The sequence below is a fragment of the Lynx rufus genome, unplaced genomic scaffold (genome assembly GCF_022079265.1).
Source record: "Lynx rufus isolate CCGP_SWC_20201006 ecotype Redwood Valley unplaced genomic scaffold, mLynRuf1.p SCAF_61, whole genome shotgun sequence".
Classification (NCBI taxonomy): Eukaryota; Metazoa; Chordata; class Mammalia; order Carnivora; family Felidae; genus Lynx; species Lynx rufus.
This window is the reverse complement of record NW_025814880.1, coordinates 57,366-79,489: the sequence shown is the minus strand read 5'-3', so window position 1 is coordinate 79,489 and position 22,124 is coordinate 57,366. Positions and strand designations below refer to the sequence as shown.

General features: G+C 44.0%; 1 protein-coding gene and 1 pseudogene across 1 annotated transcript in view; both read right to left on the bottom strand.

Moving 5' to 3' along the window:
* Positions 1 to 5,103: 5,103 nt before the first annotated feature.
* LOC124500914 (leucine-rich repeat-containing protein 37A2-like) lies at positions 5,104 to 12,782 on the bottom strand (annotated as a pseudogene).
* A 629-nt stretch (positions 12,783 to 13,411) lies between these two features.
* Positions 13,412 to 22,124, bottom strand: part of LOC124500910 (leucine-rich repeat-containing protein 37A3-like) — a gene marked incomplete at its 5' end in the record, with an annotated part of 32,797 nt that continues 24,084 nt past the window's right edge. The window contains 3 exons of the mRNA XM_047064780.1: positions 13,412 to 13,500; positions 13,989 to 14,888; positions 16,914 to 17,032. Of these exons, the coding sequence (XP_046920736.1) occupies positions 13,412 to 13,500; positions 13,989 to 14,888; positions 16,914 to 17,032 (1,108 nt within the window). The remainder of the gene's footprint in view (positions 13,501 to 13,988; positions 14,889 to 16,913; positions 17,033 to 22,124) is intronic.

Below are 22,124 nucleotides of genomic sequence, written 5' to 3'. Positions count from 1 at the left end.
TGAGATCATGACCTGAGCCGAAGTCGGTCGCTCAACTGACTGAACCAGCCAGGTGCCCCAACAGCCTTTGAAATTAAATTATTTTCAGGATCAGCTTTTTTAAATTTTTTTTTTTCAACGTTTATTTATTTTTCGGACAGAGAGAGACAGAGCATGAATGGGGGAGGGGCAGAGAGAGAGGGAGACACAGAATCGGAAACAGGCTCCAGGCTCTGAGCCATCAGCCCAGAGCCTGACGCGGGGCTCGAACTCCCGGACCTCGAGATCGTGACCTGGCTGAAGTCGGACGCTTAACCGACTGCGCCACCCAGGCGCCCCAGGATCAGCTTTTTAAGTAAGCATCCCAGGGATGTTTGCGTATAGAGGTCCAAAGGCTAGATTTTGAGAAATCATGTTTCCCTGTGGAGATCTTTTCTCTGGCAGCCCTTTTGAATGGGGGCTATGTTTTCTCACATACTGCATTGCCAGTAGTCCATCCAGCTTTAATTCCAGTGAGCACGTTCCAGAGATGAAACTAAGAATCAACTCCAGGCGCTTCTCCAGTCACCTCTGGGGATGAGTGTATGTCGTCAGCATCCAGCGCCTCACCTGCTGCCCAGCTAGAATGACACCTTTCAGGGTTTCTGACTTAGAAACACGACCACCAGGTTACTCCATGTGGACACCACCCCCCTTTTACAAAGCCTTTGAACACCCACCCATCAGGAGGGGTTTGCTGGATAATGTTGGTTGGCTCTTGACACCCATTTCTAGCCCCTTCTTTGCAGGTCCTGGACACCCACGAACCATAGTTCACGGATTCCCTCGACAGCAGAATTCTGCCAATAAAGCGTACCTGTGTGAAATTTGGAAGGCGGGAAGGAGGCGGAAGCCATGCTTTTCTCCTCTGCAGCAGCAGACATGCAGGCTGAATGTTGGAGTCCATACTCCCCACCAGTCAGGCTTGGGGCCATGGGGCTGTAGTGACCCCAGCAGTGGCTTCCCGAAGTTTCCTGACTGAGTGGCAGCAGCAACTTCGAATCTGGAAAGCAACTGTGGTAAAGTAACCTGAGAGCTAGTGGTGCGATTCCCCCCTGGCCCTGACCTTCACCACCGCGAGCCCCACCAGTGGTGAGCACCAATTGCTTGTATGACCTTTGCGTGTGTGTGTGTGTGTGTGTGTGTATGTGTTTGAAATATCTAGAATGGTTTGTTTTCCTGGCCATGGTAGTTTTAAAATATGTTCACAAAACTGAGGGTTGATGGGGGGTGGGAGGGAGGGGAGGGTGGGTGATGGGTATCGAGGAGGGCACCTTTTGGGATGAGCACTGGGTGTTGTATGGAAACCAATTTGACAATAAATTTCATATATTGAAAAAAAATAAAGATCTACTGAATGAGTGCTGGAAAAAAATAAAAAATAAAATATGTTCACAAATTCTTTGACTCTTCTCTCTTTATTTTTTTTTTTTAACGTTTATTTATTTTTGAGACAGAGACAGAGCATGAACGGGGGAGGGGCAGAGAGAGAGGGAGACACAGAATCCGAAGCAGGCTCCAGGCTCTGAGCCATCAGCCCAGAGCCTGATGCAGGGCTCGAACTCATGGACCGCGAGATCGTGACCTGAGTTGAAGCCAGACGCTTAACCAACTGAGCCACCCAGGCACCCCGACTCTTCTCTCTTTAAAAGGTGGGGTCTAAATTCCCACCCCTTGAATGTGAACTGGATTTAGTGACTAAGTCACTGCTAAATGCTGCTCTGTGCCGTCTGAGGTGAGGTCATAGGAAGGATACCTTCTGTCATTTCTGTCTCTCTTTCTCAGATCACTCACTCTGGAGACACCCAGCCATCATGCTGTGAGGACATTCAGTCAAACAGCCTGTGGGCAGGCTCATATGGCAAGGATCTGAGGCCTCCCTCCAACCCCCTTGACAGCCATGTTAAGTGAGTGAACCACCTTGGAAGTGGACCCTTCCGACTCAGTCAAGCCTTCAGATGACTGCAGCCCTGTGGTATCTTGAGAATCTCACAAAAGACCCAGGGGCAGAAGTGCCCAAGCTATTCCCGAAATTTTGACTCAAAACTTTTGAGGAATGGGGCGCCTGCGTGGCTCAGTTGGTTGAGCGTCTGACTTTGGCTCAGGTCACGGTCTCACCATTCATGGCTCAGGCCCCGCATTGGGCTCTGTGCTGACAGCTCAGAGCCTGGAGCCTGCTTCAGATCCTATGTCTCCCTCTCTGCCCCTCCCCTGCTTGTACTCTCTCGCTTGTTCTCTCTTCAAAATAAACATTAAAAAAGATGTTTTTTGAGGAATAAATGCTCATTGTTTAAAAAAATTTTTTTTAAATGTTTATTTTGGAGAGAGCAAGAGACAGAGACATAGAGTGCGAGTGGAGGAGTGGCAGAGAGGGTCACAATCTCGTGGTTCATGGGTTCTAGCCCCGCATCGGGCTCTGTCCTGACAGCTCAGAGCCTGGAGCCTGCTTCACATTCTGTGTCTCCCTCTCTCTCTGCCCGCATGCTCTCTCTTTCTCTCAAAAATAAACATTAAAAAAATTAAAAGAAATATGGCAGGGTAGCATTTGAGACTAATAAGTATTGTGCAAATTTGAGGTAGTGTTATAGAAACATTTTCTAAGCTTCACTTTATGAACCACATTTGCACTAATGGAAATATTCCAAAATAGGAGAATGGAGTTGCCTGGAATCCCGGCCCACACTTCGGGAAGCCCAACGATGCACAGATGGGTCTTCTTGGTTTCTCGTCAGCTCTGTCTCTGTGTCCACCTCTCTTATTCAAAAAGTCACCACCAGCCCCCGCTCCACCCAGCTCATTAAGGAGTTTGAGCTGGCATGAGGAGTTTCTGCCCTTGTGACCTAAGAGTGACTACAGGGCCTGGTACTGCGCCCGGCTCAAAGCACGTGCTCAACAAACAGTAGCTGCCACCATCCTCATCGTTGTAATTATTGATTCTTTGATGGTAACCATGGCTTAGACGTCTCTGTACCCCTGCACCCTGCAGCAGGGCAGTATAACCGTCAGCAGGCTTTGGAGTTAACAGGCCTGGATTAAACCCCTACCTGGCAGTTTTGGATTTGCGGCTTTGGGCACCTGAACAGGTTACCTACGTCCTTTAAGCCGTGTCCCCTTATCTGCCAGATGGGGATAATAAAGTATGTTTTCACGGACTGTTGGGCGAAATTAAGACTGCAACACGCCCAACCCAGGCCTTGACACCAAGTAAGCAAATAGTGAACTAGCTGCTGCTGCTGCTTCCGATTACTGTTACTCTCTAGTCTCGTGCTTTCAACACAGTTATTTGTTGGCTCACTGAGGTCACCACACAGAGACAGACACTTGGTGGCCATTCTCACTAAAACGCTGGGGGAACGGGAGCAGGCACCAGGAGAACAGGTGTCCTTGCCCAGCAGCAGCAAACTAATAGAGCCGAAGAGGCACTGATGGGCCAATCACTCCGCTTGGAACCGTTCCTACCAACCCTGCCAAACCTGCTGGGCTGTGCCCCAGTCCTACTGTCCCCTCGGGGGACTCTGTTGGTGGCCAGCGGTTGGTGCCATATTCCATCACCTATCGCTAAGCCACCAGCATTTATTTGGGGGCATCTAAAGAGATTGTCAGGGGCGCCTGGGTGGCTCAGTCGGTTAAGCATCCGACACTTGATTTCAGCTCAGGCTGTGATCTCACGGTCGTAAGATCGAGTCCCTCGCATCGGGTTCCACACTGAGCACGGAGCCCGCTTGGGGCTCTTTCTCTCCCTCTCTCTCTGCCCCTCCCCCCTTGCTCTCTTTCAAAATAAACAGACATTAAGAAAAGAGATTATCAAACCTTGTTCATTCAGGATTTCTTTTATTCACTACTGTATTTTGACTCTGACGTCCTTTTTCTAAAATCTGTCATTCATTTACTCAGAAAGTATAGATGACTTCATTATTTTTAATGTTTATCTATTTTTGAGAGACAGTGTGTGAGCTGGGGGGAGGGACAGAGAGAAAGGGAGACAGAGGATCTGAAGGAGACAATGCAGGGCTCAAACTCCCACACCATGAGGTCATGACCTGAGCCAAAGTCGGATGCCCAATGGACTGAGCCACCCAGGCACCCCGACTCCTCCCAACATCCCAAATGTGACTGGTTAACGCCCTCCTCTGCAGAAGTGGAGGGATGTTTGCGTCTTCTGCACGTTGTGCTGCATTATCTCCTGGAATCGTGCAGCCCTGATCTGAGCTGGGTAGGAAAGCAGTGGTAGGTGTGGTGCTGGGCTGAACTGGAGAGAGCCCAGCCGCACGCATCCGACCCTCAGTGGGGTCAGCAGAGGCTAGTGTGGTACAGGTGAACAGTAAGTGCCCCCACCAATAAGTTTTCTGAAATAAAGGCCTGAGCAGGGCAGTCCTGGGTAATTACTGCTCTCACACATTCTTTACTCTAACCCTCCAGCATCTCCCTGCTAGCTCTCTGAGGGTGGGGACTTTTTTTTTTTTAAAGAAAACAAACAAAAATAACCCAATGGGAATTATCTACTAGCTTGTAAGGTTGAGGAACACCCTACTTCCAGCTACACATTTTGTGTCTGAGTTTGAGCTCTTGGGAAGAAAGACAGGCCTCAGCCCAACAGTGGAGGTAGGCTCAGCGATCCAAACATTCTGGCAACCCCAAAGACCTTACGGAGGGGCCAGAAAGAGACGATCCTCTATGGGCAGGGGGTCAAGCGCGTTCTGAAGGACTGGTATTTGGTGAGCCAGGGGAGAGAGCACCAGAATAAGCTGTTAATTAACTTAATAGTCTAAGCCCCTTGAAGATACGTTCTCCAGTTTCCAGAGACTGACTGTATCAGGGAAATGAGGGAAAGACGCCCCATTCACCCTACTTTGCCCAGACTGTGTCTTGTGGAAATACTGGCTACCAGGAGGGACTCTGGCTTCAGTCCTGCTTCTCTCGCCTGTGGCCCCTGTTGTCTGTAGATAAATATTGAACTGTTTACGTTTTAATTCCTCACCACGTGGCTAGAATTGGTTACGGATTTATACATTTCAATATGAGAAAAACGAGTATTTGACAAGCAATGCTGAGAAGCCAGTATCGGAAAGTAAACTTTGTAGCTGGCCTGAGGCAGGACGGCGTTCACTCTGTGACAACCTCACATAGTGTCTCACTCTCGTCACCCAGCTCTTCAGTAGTGGAATCTGTGGCCTTCTCTGCTGTGGCTTTGCCAGCCTCCCTGGGAAAAGGAGAAGAATGCCAAGGCTTTGACTCTCAAAAGGAACAATTCAACTCTTCATAATTTCCCCATTTTAGAGAAAATCTTCTCCAATCACGTATCCTAGTTCCATGTGGAAAATCTCATCTTCATCAGAACAATCCTTGTGTAGCTTCTGTGCCATGTTTTTCTTGCGTGTGGCATTGAGAGGTCTGTACATGTCCCTAAGCCAAAGTGGCCGCCTTCTCCAGAAAAAGCCCTCCTAGAAAACAGAAAGGACAATGTTAGGTCTGTTTCCCCTGCCTTCTCCAGCCACGGTACTTTATCCTCCTCAGATTTACCTGATTGTCACTTTCCTTTGAGCATCTCTTACGCAGCAGAGATCCAAAGAAGCCCCTTGAAGGAAACACACACACAGACAATTAGTGATTCGTACCATTTTCCATGCCTCTCACAATGTATTTCTCCAGTCTTATTAGCAGGCAAAATCAACACAGACCTGGGATCTCAGAAATAATTCCATACATGCTGGGCTTTCAGAATTTTCCTGTGTCTGTCCATAATGGCCCCACAGTGGCCCTGGGAGACCTTTGTATGTAACTTGACATGAAGTATAGGCAGGATTTTCACCCTGCTCACCTTCTGGCCCTTGGCCAAGTGCCCTTGTGCAGTCAACAAACTGGGTGACCACACGGCAGAAGCACCTAACTCTCTCCAGAAGCATTGTACATCAGTCCCCGCCAGGCTTAGCCTCCCAGGCATCATTTGCTGGTGGGTGGGGAGGTGTTTCTATTTTCCTAGCTGCATTACCTTACAAGATGAATCGCACCGAGTGAATGCCTGAGTCCAACCAGCAGTTATCTAGCTCACTGACTTTCACACTGCAGGCAGATGAATGAGTGAGTCGTGAAATCACCTTAAAACACACGGCTAGCGCTAAAACACAAAATACTCTTTTTGAATACAAACGGCATAGGGGGTACCTGGGTGGCTCAGTCAGGTGAGCAGCCCAAGTCTTGAGTTTGCCTCAAGTGATGATCTCACAGATTGTGACATTGAGCCCTGTGTCTGGCTCTGTGCTGATAGTGTAGAACCTGCTTGGGATTCTCTCTCTCTCTCTCTCTCTCTCTCTGCTCCACCCCCCCTCAAATAAATAATAAACTTAAAAAAAACAGAACAGAAAGAATCAGAGTGTATGGTAAGTTTGTTTTAGAAGGTACTTATGTCTATACGGTATGTGTGCACTGAGTTGTGACATAAAATGCAGTTCACAGCCCAAGAACAGTGTAGTCAGAGACGTGCCCAACTGGAAAGGAACCATCTTCTTTCTGGTTCTAGTGGTACTAGTGATACAACCGTCTGGCAAGACATCTTCCTTTTCTCCTTCTCCATCTCATTAGTATAAAAGGAAGAGATAAATGATTATCTAAGGTCTCTCCCAGTTCAAATTCTATTGGGTCTGGATAAAGGGAATGGAGAGCGGGGCCTCGAAAACCAGGAGGAGGAAGAAGGAAGTTTCCCCCCCACTTTACAGGAGGGACTCATGTATTCCACCTTCCATCATGCTTGAAGACTAGCCCCTTCACCCCACGACGTTTGGCCCTCCCTATCCCTTCTCCAGAGCCTCTGAGAAGGTCTGTGGCCAGGCCTGATGCCCACCGTCAGCAGGAACGGGTCTGAACATTTCCACCCCCGTCCCCCCACGATCTTGCTTTAAAGGTCTAGTGAGCAGGTGCTCTGTGCCAGTCCCATTCTAACTCGGGTTTGGCTGGGCAGCTAACTTTGCTGGGTCCAGGCAAAGCATTAGGCCAAATATGTATTCTTTCTGCCTTTGGTGATTTCCTGGCTGTAAAACAAGGGGATTGAAATAGATGAGTTTGAAAATCTAGTTCTAAAATTCTACTTTAACGATTGCCAGACTAATATTTACCTTGAGCTTCCTTCTTTACCTTCCTTGGCTGCTGCTCTATGACAATAAATCTGTTTTGGAAGAAAACATGATCACAGTTACCCATCACAATAACCACTCCCTCCAAATCTTTATTCATTCCTTTGCATTTTAGGTCTTCTCTACCCAGTGAGAGGATAACTTTTCCTAGGACAGGAATTTGTTTAATAGTCCTTTGACTCTTCAATAAGACCTAACTTGTGTGCAGCTGGTAATACATTTTACTGACTGTCTCAGATAACAGTCAACAGATAATTCCTAATAAAAATTCTTGGGAGGAGGAAAAGAAAAGTGTCTACCAGAAACCTAAACAGCAGCACTGTTTTAAAGTCAAGGACAAGAGTAGGATGTCTGTTATCACTGCTGCTATTCATTGGTGTTGAGGAGGTCCTAACTGATGCACTGGGAAAAAATGGAGTCGTGGAAAGGAAGAACTAAGACGTATTTGCATACGAAATTACAGACAAACTAAAAGGCCCAAGAGAATCAACTAAAATTTTACTGGAAGAAATATGAGAATTCAGTAAGATGGCTAGATATAAAATCAAGACCTCAATGACTTTCCTATGTCCCATAAATAATTAATCAAAAAACGGAAGAATTATCCCATTTATAATTATCAATAAAAAGGCATAAAGTACCTAGGAATAAACTTAGCAAAGAATGGGTAAGACCTATGAGATGAAAACACTAAAGCTCTTCTGAAGGACATTAAGAAGAAACGAATACATGATGTGAGACACTATTTTCCTAGAATAGTGTAAAGATGTCAGTTCCCTTCAAATTAACCTACAAAGTCAAGGCAATCCCATTCAAATCCCAAGACAGTTTTTTGAACAAAAACTGGCCAGCTGACATTTGGTAGAGAAAATGTGCAAGCATAGCTACAAACTGTATGAAAAAGAAGATCACAGAGCAGACATTAAAATACGTTCTTACAGAGCAACTGCAGTTAAGTATGTAGCGTGATACTGATACAGGAAAAGAAAACCAGATTGACAGAATAGAGTCCAGATAAAAATAGTATTTTAGATCCATGAAGAAAGAATGAACCATTCAATAAAAGATTTTAAAGTAACTGGATCTTTACGTAAGGGAAAAAAGTTAGATCCCCTACCTCGACTGTACCAAAACACCACACAGATTCCATACAGATTAAAAATAAATAAATCACAACAAATATTATAAGAGTACAGAAGAAAATATCAGAGACTATTTTTATACCATGAGGCGAAAAGGCCTTGTTAACAAGTCCCATGTCCCATAAGCCATGAGGCAGATATGGTGACGGACTGTCCACACCCTCCTGTTCATCGTAGTCCTTGCCCCCTTGATCCCCTGGATTCTTTGTCCTCTTCCTGTTGATTTATAAAACTCTCTTCATATGAAATACATTAATCCTTTCAAGGGCTTTCACTGAATTTCAATGTTTCAAATATTTGTCAGTGTTTTTATCGTGAAGGAGACAGAACAGTGGGATAGGAGCACAGGCTGACTGCAGGCACAGCTGGGTTCTGCTTTGGGTTTTGCCACAGGGGCCTTAAGCTGATCCCCTTCTATGTATGAAAGAAGGATGGTGATATCATCCTCACAGGACTGTGGGGATTCAATCAGATGTCTGGTTTATTCCAAGCATAAATCGGACAAGACGATCAAATCTATCAAATGTTTCTGCATGTGGTATCAGGTCACAAAGCTTTTTCTCACCACAAGATTATAAAAGTATTGATTCTATTTTCTTCTAATACTTTGACGGGTTCTTGTTTCTCTTTTTTTACATTTACTGAAATATGTTTTTTTAAGGTGAGAAATAGGGATCTGTTGTTATTTTCCTCCCAAATAATTAAGCAGTTGTTCTATTACCATTTATTTATTTTCTTCCACTGATTTGAATGCTAAAAGGTAACATTTCAATGTTTATTTATTTTTGAGAGTGACAGAGAGAGACAGTAAGAGTGAGAGAGGGGCAAAGAGAGAGAGACACACACACACAGAATCCAGAGCAGGCTCCAGGTTCTGAGCTGTCAGCACAGAGCCCAACACAGGGCTCGAACTCCTGAACCATGAAATTATGACCTGAGCCAAAGTAGGACCCTTAACCAACTGAGCCACCCAGGCGCCTCTAAAAGGTAACATTTCAAAAGTCCTAGGCACCCACGGATCTGTCTATTGCTGGACTCTGTAGGCTACTTCCCATAAATATTAGGTTGCATTATTCCTCCTTGTGAAATTGACACAATGCCTCATCTCTTCCTTTGAACATCATTATTGTCCACTACAGGAAAGAAACTGCATGGTCTCTGACCTCAAAAAGTGTATCATCTAAGTAGCGAGACGAAATAATGAAACCACATAAAAAAAATATAAACACAAGGTTAAACCACATAGGAATTTAAAACAGCAATAGGAGTTTATAGAACTTCCCCAAAAGCAAAAGGCTGCAGGCCACCTGAAGATACAGAGTACGGACTGGACAATGGCCAATGATTTCTCTTCCCAGAGGTCATGGTAAGTTGACCCCACGCTAGTTCCTAGGCTCTTAGGCTGAGAAATCAGACTCTGATCTCATCAAGAGAGAACGTACTTCTTTCTACATGGAGGCAATATCACCTTACCAATGTCACAGGATTGATCAAAATCAGAATGTCAGGTCATGACTTGACAATAAGGAAAACATCCATTCCATAGATAGGGCATCTGTGTCTACATGATTGGGCATTACCTCCTGTGGAGACAGGCCTCTGTGGCACACTGAAGCATAATCAGAAGGCTATTTGGTGAGAAGAGAAGTGGAAGAAAAGTAATTAGCTGAATCCAGTGTTTAATGGAAAGGACTGAGGTAGCTAGATCCATCCATCTGCCCCGCGGGCACAGCCCGGCTGGTGGGCCTGACTCTCATCTGCTGCCTGAGGTGCCATCTCTACTCTTAGGCAAGGCTAGGTGGGCACTGCCCATGTTGGTCTCTTCCTCACCATTTCTATGCTTTTACTACTGACCAACCCTCCAGAAGACAGACATGTTTCTCCTTAGCAGTTAATACATCCAGTCAGGTTTTACTCAAGTCTGAGAGACCAGGAAGCCTTACATATCTCTGCTCTGATCCATGACCTTGATATTTCTCTCTTGAGGAGCTGCCTTTTAACAAACTGTTTAGCATATTTTTGTCATCAGGGGTGGGGAATGCGTCACTGTAGACCCTAACAAATGGTGACAATCTCACAGAAGGACTAGGTCCAGGAGTATTACAGTATTCGGGGAAGGCTTTGTGAAGAAAGATGAACTCGAGTTGGCTTTTGAAGGCTCATGGGACTTCCACCAGCAGAGTGAAATAAAGGAATTTCAAGTGGGCAAAGTCACCAACAAAAGTAGGAAAGGGCATGGTCTGACTAGGGGATGGTGAGGGGCTGCTTTGGCTGAAATGGAGGGTTGCCATGACAGATGGCAATGTGTGTGTGTGTGTGTGTGTGTGTGTGTGTGTGTGTGTCTATATATATATATATATATATATATATATATATATATATATGTAATAAGCATATGTATATTTGAATAAATATATTGAATATATATTCAATTCATACATAATTGAATAAAAGGTAAACAGGCAAGCTCCAGGAATAGGCAACTGTAATTATGACAAGCTTTGAGTAGCCTGATGCAGGATTTTAGCTGCAGGGTTTTAACTGAACCTGTTTACACAATGCCTTGCGAAGTGGAGGAGAGAGCTGTAGGTACATCTAATTAATCAACAAGATGACACTTTTATCTCTAAGCCATGCCCTTTCTTCCAAGATGACTGATAGCTCCATGGAGGTGAAGACTATTTCTCTCTCATCATTTTAGCCAACGAGGAAAGAAATCAGTGGTAGTAGGAGGATGACTGGTGAGTGCATCGAATCGACATAATTTTTTTGAGTTGAAGAAATTTTACTATCATGTCAACTGTGGCCTTCTTAGACCTAATGTCTCAGAACAAGCTAATGGCTTGTTATCTTGGTTACAATCCACAGATGTCTCCCGGCAGTGGGGTTCCTTTTTAAATCCCTGGAATATACTTTGCAATAAAAGGACAAAGCATATCTCAGTCCTCCAGACTGAAGAGAGATATCAAGTCGTGACAGGTGGGAAAGTGGCTTTGATTTTCAGTTTGTGGGTTCTGAAGCTATTATAAAGAAGAAATATAGTCTGGGAATCGGAATTAATTGTTGTCCTTACCTCAATGAGACAGAAAACTATGATCAAAATCATCACTACTACGGTCACAGATATTGCCAAGATGAGTTTGTTGTTATAGCCATAGCCTGGAACTTCTTTTGTGAGCTAAAAAAAGGGAAAGAACAATTTTTTTTAGAAAACAGAGATAGGATGAAAGTTAACTATTCTTTAACGACTCTAAAACCCCATTCTTTCCGATGAATCGCTTCTAGGTTCTTAAGGAATATACCAAATCTAATGTGATATGTAATCTTAATCATTAGCATTTTCTTCAAGAATTTATGTATCTTGTATGTTAGGTCCTCTTTTTGTCTACTCCGGGAACAACGGCACTGTTTCCTAAATGAGCAAAGTGGCAGATCACTGCCTTAGCCAAAATTATGTGGCCAAGACAAGACCCGGACTAGGAGCCCCTGGTCCTTGTGCTTGGGTCCATGTCCTAAACCACCTAAATGTCGAGACCCCACATTTTGGGATTTAGCCTCACCTCCCTTGACTCCTGCCCTCTCTGTTCACTCTGGACTTCTGTGCTCTCATTGATATAATTCTCATTTTCCCATTGGTCCGTATCCCACTCTGCCTTGGACACCTTTACTTCTTGCTGCTCGCTGACAAGCTTCATCAGGAGGCCTGTTCTGGAGATGAGCTTGGCACAGGCCAGCTGCATGTGGGTCTCAGAGCAGTCCATTTTCAAAGTCCGGATAACATGAGAAATGAGGCTTCTCACGTCTTGTTGGGGATGAGGGACCGTAGCTGCTGGTTTAACTGAATTTCAAACAGATCACCTGAGGACGAGAGCTTTGACACAGTGAAGCCTGTGGCTTTTGGGGGCAAGCCAGTGCCCGCATTGGGGTATTCCCATTGTGTATCATTGGTTTGTTTAACGGTCGGCGTAGAGTTGTCTGCAGTAACAGTAGAATTAGCAGTGGAAAGATTCTTACGGTTTGTGAATTCAGGGAGGGTTTGTTCTGGCACAGTAGTGTTTCCTGTAGAAATATTTTCGTCAGAAACATTTTGGGCAGTAGTGTTCTCTGCAGTAGTGTTTTCTCTGTAAGTTCCTGAAGGAGCAAAGAATTCTGGAAAAGGATTTTTCTGAGGACTCAGTTCTCCCGGCGATGAAAAATCCTCTCGTGAAGGGGAATTTATGAGGCTCCTGACTGCAGAGGATGGAGGCCTCTTTGCAAGCAGCTGTCTATTACTGAGTGAACTTTCCTTTCTGGACTTTCGATTCAGTTTGGCCTTGGGTGTTCTGTGGACCACACGGGAGCGACTTTTATGAAAGCGGTGTGTTTTTCTGGGGTGTGAGGCTGGCCCGAAAGCCTTCATATTTCTAACTCTAGCATTTGCATCTTTTATAAGAAAAATTCTGCACATGAAGTCTTTTGACTTTTTTTTCACATCAGGTGGCGATTGTGGAGCGGGGGTGGCAGAAGCCCTGTCCAAAGAGTATTGCTTCACGAAAGAACAGACCACTGCCTTGTGCTCATCTACGAACGAAGGCTCTGTCTTGAAGGAGCTTCCCACTAATTTGCTGGGCCTGTGCGCCACGTGAAGCTCCCCTGGGGATGGCCTCCTGAGCCTTCTTTTCTTGGGAGCATGGGTGGCAGAAGCCCTGGCCAAAGAGTATTGCTTCACGAAAGAACAGACCACTGCCTTGTGCTCATCTACGAACGAAGGCTCTGTCTTGAAGGAGCTTCCCACTAATTTGCTGGGCCTGTGCGCCACGTGAAGCTCCCCTGGCCATGGTCTCCTGAGCCTTCTTTTCTTGGCAGTGGGGGGCAGAAGGCCTGTCCAAAAAGTATTCCTTCATGAAAGAAGAGACCGCTGCCTTGTGCTCATCTACGAAGGAAGGCTCTGTCTTGAAGGAGCTTCCCACTAATTTTTGGGCCTGTGTGCCACATGAAGCTCCCCTGGCCTTGGTCTCCTGAGCCTTCTTTCCTTGGGAGCGGGGGAGGCAGAAGGCTTGCGCAAAGAGTATTGCTTCATGAAAGAAGAGACCGTAGCCCTGTGCTCATCTATGAACGAAGGCTCTGTCTTGAAGGAGCTTCCCACTAATTTGCTGGGCCTGTGCGCCACGAAAAGCTCCCCTGGGGATGGTCTCCTGAGGCTTCTTTCCTTGGGAGCGGGTGTGGCAGAAGGCCTGTCCAAAGAGTATTGCTTCACGAAAGAACAGACCACTGCCTTGTGCTCATCTACGAACGAAGGCTCTGTCTTGAAGGAGCTCCCCACTAATTTGCTGGGCCTGTGCGCCACGTGAAGCTCCCCTGGCCATGGTCTCCTGAGCCTTCTTTTCTTGGGAGCGCGGGTGGCAGAAGGCCTGCCCAAAGAGTATTGCTTCATGAAAGAAGTGACCGCTGCCTTGAGCTCACCTACGAACGAAGGCTCTGTCTTGAAGGAGCTTCCCACTAATTTGCTGGGCCTGTGCGCCACGTGAAGCTCCCCTGGCCATGGTCTCCTGAGCCTTCTTTTCTTGGCAGTGGGGGGCAGAAGGCCTGTCCAAAGAGTATTGCTTCATGAAAGAAGAGACCGCAGCCCTGTGCTCATCTACGAACGAAGGCTCTGTCTTGAAGGAGCTTCCCACTAATTTGCTGGGCCTGTGCGCCACGTGAAGCTCCCCTGGCCATGGTCTCCTGAGCCTTCTTTCCTTGGGAGTGGGGGTGGCATAAGGTGTGTCCAAAGAGTATTGCTTCATGAAAGAATGGACCGTTGCCTTGTGCTCATCTACGAACAAAGGCTCTGTCTTGAAGGAACTTCCCACTAATTTGCTGGGCCTGTGCGCCACGTGAAGCTCCCCTGGGGATGGTCTCCTGAGCCTTCTTTCCTTGGCCATGTTCTCCACAGACGGCTGGGCGTTCTGTTTCCTCTGGATGTTCTGACGTCTCAGTTCTTTTAAGTGCCTTTTCCGTATGCCCTTTGGGCCCTTGATGACCTTGTTCACTCTCAGGAACTTTTTCCCCACACTCTCAACGTTGTCTAGGCTCTTCTCCTGCGGTTGGGCAGTTTCCCATTTCTTTGGAAAGATTTGACGTTTAAACTTGGGACCTAAAAGGCTGGAATGTATAAGCATGGCCATTTTTGCTTTCTTTTTCACCTCATCAATTTTTTCCTGAATTTCTGCATCTAACAAATTTTCCAGAAAGTAGAGTTTTCTCAGTTCATTCTTGTAAGTTGAATTGTTGGATCCAGGTTTAAGAGAAGGGTCCCCTGTGTCGTTCATCGAGTGACCCACGGGCTTGTCTCCCTCTTGCACATTTGAAAACAGAAATTTAATGAACGGTAACAGCGTCGATTCTACGTCTTCTAGATTGCCCTCCCAGAAATAAGGCGATATGTAATTCAGTGCACTAATGACATCACTTTTGTCATTGAAGTCTAGCTGCTCATTCATAAAGGCTGACAAACTGACACGATCTATGTCTGAGGATGCCTTCTGTGGCTCAATAGTCAGCTCCGTGCTGGCGCTCTTCTTTCGAGCTTTCAATACCTTCATGAATGATCCTTCTGCATTCCTTAGGTATACTTCCTGATCTGTCGAAGAAGAAGGAGACATGAGTTTTGATAATGAAAGACTGATAGCACAGCTCTTTGTCAATGCACAGTCATACATTCCAGTCAAGCAAATTAAGAATCAGCAAATACTTGAGCGCCATTTAGAGAGGAGACGAACTCAAACTTGGACCTACGATTGGCAACAACCAAAGGAGAAAAAGATGTTTTTTGAAAAAGTAGCTATTTCCTCAGAACATTCCATAGTGTGAATAACTATATTTAGAGTTATTCCATTGGTCCCTAAGGGCCGATTGCCCAGGCCTCAAGAAAAGCCAAGGCTGGAAGATACTCGGCTAAACTGTGTGCAGCTCTAGTGCGACTCCTGGCATTCACATACCCCACCCTGTCCTGCTTCGGGGGCAGAGGGAGCACGAGTCTTCCTCCTTCTACGTCTTCAGTGGGCTTGAGTTCTTGCTACCATCACATATGCACGGGACAACACCCGTCACTAGCAGGTCCTCATCTGGACACGCCCTCTCCGCCCACCCACCAATTCCTTTGTTTGGTCCCTGCTCCCCTATATCGCACCTCCGGTAACATAAGCTCTAGACAGAAAAAACTAAAAACGAGACCCGCTAAGTCCACCCTGGTTCTTTGCTTCAATTTGGGCAGAGATGTGGGGTATAGGTTAAGAGATTTTCCAGGTATGAGAGAGATGCCACTGTGGGGCGTTCCAAAAAATCAACGGAATGATACTTGAGGTTTTAAAATGCAGAAGGGATAAAGAAACTTTGGTCAAACGCCTACTTTGCTTTCATTTCCTTTCATTTCCAGATTTCTAGCTTTACTGAGAGAACCATCCAGAGCTTCCAACTACATGAAGGTCAAGCGTACAGCTTGTGTACACTGAACAGCACTGTGCAGCTGGGTTTTTCCAGAAGAATTAAACGTATTTTTCGTGGTGCTGGGGAGAGTCAGAGGAGGAGGTTACAAAGGTCACGAGAGAGGAGGAGCAGCGGGCTGGCGGAGCGCCCAAAACGGGAGAGGAGACTTGAGTGTAGGCTAAGGCACCTCTGATCTCATTTTTCCTCGCCTGTCAAAGGAGATAAAAAAAAAAGCCTATTCTGCCCACCTCTAAGGGAGAAGGGAGTAAGAAAATTGGTAAAACCTTGTTTTGGAAAGTAAGCAACACTACTTATAGAAGTAGCAAAGTGTAATTTATGCTGTGCCCTAGACCATTGACAGGGACCCATATTCAAGCTATCCAGGTGCAAAAGCACATTTTGGAAGTCACCAAGTTAGTGCCAATAAAACCTAAGAACAGAAAAATACCTAAAAGCACCTGTGTTTTGGATAGAAAAGCTTAAGATTCAGAACAAGAGTTGGACAGCCCAAGAATAGAAGAGCACTCTCATCCGTTAGAACGGTTGGGTAGCAGCTTCTGGTTAGGGAACAGAAACACAGAGGCTCCATAGAAAACTTTTTCAGAAATCAGCATCACTTGTACTCTTACACACTTATAAAAACAACAAAATAAACAAAAAGGTATCTCCACCTGTCCTATAAGACAAAGGGCACCTGAGACCTAACGCACGTAAAATCAGCTTATAAACTGTGATGCACTATGTGAACAGGTTTTCATTTTGGGGTAGTGGACTTAATAATGTAACTGAGAATCTGACTTTTAACAAAGGAATAGTTCTTAGAAATTTAGGGATCTGAACTCTGAATGAGTAAAAATAATGCAATGACATCATTAGTTTAAAAATTTACCATTGTTAGGGTGCCTGGGTGGCCCAGTCAGTTAAGCATCCGACTTTGGCTCAGGTCATGATATCACAGTTCAGCCCCGCATGGGGCTTGCTGCTGTCAGTGTAGAGCCTGCTTCGGATTCTCTGTCCCCCTCACTCACTCTCTGCCCCCTCCCAGCTCACGCACGTGAATGCTCTCTCTCTCAAAACTGAATAAATATTAAAAAAAATTATCATTGTTGATTAAAAATAAAAGTTAAACCACAAATAAAATAAAAATTTACAAATTTATCATCAGGCAATTAGGACTTACCACAACGTGTGCCATTTGTCAGACATGCACTGTCACAATGTAGCTTGACTGTCTTACAGACAACCTCAATAGTATTTTTAACTTGGCAGAGACAGCAGGCCATACGGCTAGGTAATATCCTATAAATGGAAACACAGAGAATTAAATTAGTGGTAAAGGAGTTACTTGAGTAGGTAGAAGAGGCGGGCCAAAGTCATCACAGGGCTGTGCAAAAAGGAATTCTTGAGGCACATGGCCTGGATGGTTGGGTAGGGACCCGTTGGCCAACTGCTGCTCTTGAATATTATAAATACACAGATAGAAGGAAAGAGGTGCCCAACAGAAAGGTAAGGATGGCATGGGGTATGGTATCCTTAGAATGAGATAGAGATTAGAACTGGGTGACACGGATCAGTAGTTTAATACACAGGTAACTCCTTCCAAGCCAAAAGTCTCACTTTGGGTGGAGGGCACACAGAAACAGGGTAGACTTCTAAGAGTTTGAATAAATCTGAAATATGGCCCATACTGAGGATAAAAAGCAATCAACTTTGGCTCAGGTCATAATCTCGTGGTTCATGGGTTTGAGCCCCACATCAGGCTCTGTGCTGAGAGCTCGGAGTCTGGAACCTGCTTCAGATTTATCTTCCTCTCTCTCTACCCCTTCCCTGATCACTCTCTGTGTCTTAAAAATAAATAAATGTTAAATTTTTTTTTTCAAAAAAGCAATCAATCAAAAACTAATCCATAATCTACACAAATGCTACAATTAGCAGACAAGGACATTTAAAAAAGTTATTATAACAGTATTTCACATATGGAAAAAAACCCCATGCCTCTACTTAACTCAATGAATCGTGCAACAACTTCAAGTGGCCTAATATATGTATACTTAGAGTCCACGAAGGAGAGGAGATATAAAATAAATTTGAAAAAATAATAGCCCCCACATTTCCAAATAAGTAAACCCTATAAACTCACAAATCCAGGAAGGTCAATGAACTCTGAGCACAACATGGATTAAACTACATGTTTAGTTTAATCCATTAAACACGGATAAAACTACACCACGGCACATCATAATCGAACTGGTCAAAGCCAGCGATAAAGAGCAAATCTTAAAAGCAGCCAAAGGAACAAAACCACACACGACATACAGAGCAACAAAGATATAACAATGACAACATATTTCTTGCTGGAAATAATGTAAGCCAGAACTCGGTGGGGCAACATCTTTCAAGCAGTGAAAAGGAGAGGGGGACCAAATAGCTATCAAGCTAGAATTCTATACCCAAAGCTTTCAAAAATAAAAGCAACATAAAGACTATCTGAGACATACAAGAGCTGGAAGAATTCATCATTAGCAGGCTTACACTGTAGAAATGCCAAAGGAAGTATTTTTTTTAATGTTTATTTGAGAGACAGAGAGAGAGGGCACGTGCAGTAGGCGTGTGCAAGGGGGAAAGAGCACTGAGGAGACAGAGAATCCCAAGCAAAGCCCAACGCGGGACTTGAGCTCACAAACTGTGAGACTATGACCTGAGCCAAAATCAAGAGTTGGATGCTTAACTGACTGAGCCACCCAGGTGCCCCTAAAGAAAGTATTTTTAAGCAGAAGGAAAAGAAAAGGATAGCAGACGGAAATGTGGATCCACACAAAGGAATGAAGAACATTAGAACTGGTAACTATATAGGTTATCATTTCACTTCACTATATGTATGTATATCATTTCACTATATGATTTCACTTATATGTAGAATCTCAGAAAAAAACAAACAAACAAGGGGTGCCTGGATGGGCTAAGTCAATGAAGCATCCTACTCTTGATTTCGGCTCAGGATCTCAGGGTCCTGAGATCGAGCCCTGTGTCAGGCTCCACGCTCAGCATGGATTAGATTAAGATTCTCTTAAGATTTTCTCCCTCTCTGTCTCTCTCTCCTCTGCCCCTCTCCCCAACTTGTACACTCTGTCTCTAAAATTAAAAAAAAAATACACCAAAAACCATAAGATACCTAGGAATAAACCTAATCAAAGAGGTAAAAGATCTGTATGCTGAAAACAATAGAACGCTTATGAAAATAAATTGAAGAAGACAGAAAGAAATGGAAAAACATCCCATGCTCAAGGATTGGAAGAACAAATATTGTTAAAATGTCTATACTACTCAAAGCAAACTACACATTCAATTCAATCCCTATCAAACACCAGTATTTTTCACAGAGCTAGAACAAACAATTCTAAAATTTGGATGGAACAAGAAAAGACCCCGAATTATAATGCTGCGAAAAAACAAACAAACAAAGCTGGAGGCATCATGATTCTGGACTTCAAACTGTATTACAAAGCTGTAATCATCAAGACAGTATGGTACTGCACAAAAACAGACACATAGATCAATAGAATAGAATAGAGAACCGAGAAACGGAGCCACAAATATATGGTCAACTAATCTTCCATAAGGCAGAATATCCAATGGAAAAAAGATAGTCTTCGCAATAAATGGTGTTGGGAAAACCGGACCGTAACATGCAGAAGAATGAAACTAAACCACTTTTTTACACCATACACAAAAATAAATTCAAAATGGATGAAAGACCTAAATGTGAGACAGGAAACCATCAAAATCCTAGAGGAGAACACAGGCAGAAACCTCTTTGATCTCAGCTAAAGCAACTTCTTACTAGACATGTCTCCAGAGGCAAGGGAAACAGAAGTACAAAGGAACTACTGAGGAGTGCCTGGGTGGCTTAGCGGGTTGAATGCCTGACTCTTGGTGTTGGCTCAGGTCGTGATCTCAGGGTCGTGGATTGAACCCCGCATCAGGATTCTCTCTCCACTTGAGATTCTCTCTCTCCCTCTCTCTCTGCTCCCCCCCATGCATACATGTATGTGTGTGTCCATGTTCTTAATTAATTAATGAATAGGGGCACCTGGGTGGCTCAGTTGGTTAAGTATCTGACTTGGCTCAGATCATGATCTTACAGTTCGTGACTTTGAGCCCCGTGTCAGGCTCTGTGCTGACAGCTTGGAGCCTGGAGCCTGTTTCAGATGCTGTGTCTCCCTCTCTCTCTCTGCCCCTCCCCTGCTTGCACTCTGTCTCTCTCTCTCAAAAATAAACATAAACAAACAAACATTTTTTTTTTATGAATTATTGGGACCTCATCAAGATAAAAACCTTCTGGGGCACCTGGGTGTCTCAGTCGCTTAAGCTTCTGACTTCAGCTCAGGTCATAATCTCGCGGTTTGTGAGTTCGAGCTCTGCACTGACTCTCTGTTGACAGTGCGGAGCCTGCTCAGATCCTCTGTCTCCCTCACTCACTCTCTGCCCCTACCCCACTCTTGTGCTCTCTCTCTCAAAAATAAACATCCATTAAAAAAAGATAAAAAGCTGTACAGCAAAGGAAACAATCAACAAAATTAAAAGGCAACTGATGAAATGGGAGAACATATTTGCAAACGACATAATCTGATAAAGGGCTAGTATCCAAAATATATAAAGGACTCAACACCCAAAAAATCAAATACATAATCCAGTTAAGAAAAGGGCAGAAGACATGAATAGACAGTTTTTCAAAGAAGACATCCAGAAGGCTAACAGACACATGAAAAGATGCGCAATATCACTCATCATCAAGGAAATACAAATCAAAATCACAATGAGATACCACCTCACATGTGTCAGAATGGCTCAAATTAATAAGTCAGGAAACAACAGATGTGGAGAAAGGGGAACCCTTCTGCACTGCTGGTGGGAATGCAAACTGCTGTAGCCCCTCTGGAAAACAGTATGGAGGTTTTTAAAAAGTTAAAAATGGAACTACCCTACAACCCAGCAATTGTACTACTAGGCATTTAACCAAAGGATACAAAAATGCTGATTTGAAGGGGCATGTGCACCCAATGTTTATAGCAGCACTATCAACAATAGCCAAAGTATGGAAAGAGCCCAAATGTCCATTGATGGATGAATGGATGAAAGATGTGGTATATGTATACAATGGAGTATTACTTGGCAATCAAAAAGAATGAAATCTTGCCGTTTGCAACTACATGGATGGAACTGGAGGGTATTATGCTAAGTGAAATTAGTCAGTGAAAGACAAAAATCACATCACTTCACTCATAGGAGGACTTTAAGAGACAAAACAGATGAACATAGGGAAGGGAAACAAAAATAATCTAAAAACAGGGAGGGGGACAAAACAGAAGAGACTCATAAATATGGAAAACAAACTGAGGGTTACTGGAGGGGTTGTGGGAGGGGGGATGCGCTAAATGGGTAAGGGGCACTAAGGAATCTACTCCTGAAATCATTGTTGCACTATATGCTAACTAATTTGGATGTAAATTTTAAAAAATAAAAAATAAAACAAGGTAAAAAATAAACAAAAAATAAACAAAAAAAACCACAAATGAATGAATAAACAACAACAAAAAAGAGAAAACACTTGTAAATATGGAGAACAAACTGGGGATATGGACAAAATGAGTGAAAAGGGTTAAGAGGTACAAACTTGCAGTTATAAAATAAATAAGTCACCAGATGAAAAGTACAGCATAGGGAATATAGTCAATAACACTGTAATATACTTATTGTGGTGATCACTGTGTTGCACACCTGAAACTAATTTAATATTACATGATCTATATATACTTCAATAAAAGAGATAATTGAGGGGCACCCAGGTGGCTCAGTCAGTTAAGCATCTGACTTCAGCTCAGGTCATGATCTCACAGTCTGTGATTTCAGGCCCCACATCAGGCTCTGTGTCTACAGCTCAGAGCCTGGAGCCTGCTTCAGATTCTGTGTCTCCCTCTCTCTCTGCCCCTCCCCCACTGGCACTCTGTCTCTCTCAAAAATAAAAAAATAAAAAAATAAAAAAAGATAATTGACTATTTAAACAAAAAAAAAATAATATGGTGTGCTAAAAGTAAAATGTATGAGAACAATAGCACAAAGGTCAGGAGGGGATCAATGGAAGTACACTATTTATTGTAAGGTTCTTATACTATTCATGAAATCATATAATATCATTTGAAGATAGACTGTGATAAGTTAAACATGAACATTACAAACCATTAAACAGCTACTAAAATAACAAAACCTGAGTTGTAACTATTTATCCCCCCACCAAAAAATAATAAAACGTACTAAATCAACCCAAGAGCAGGAAGAAAAAGAAAAAGAAACAAAGAACAGATGGGATACATAGAAAAGAGTAGACAGTAGC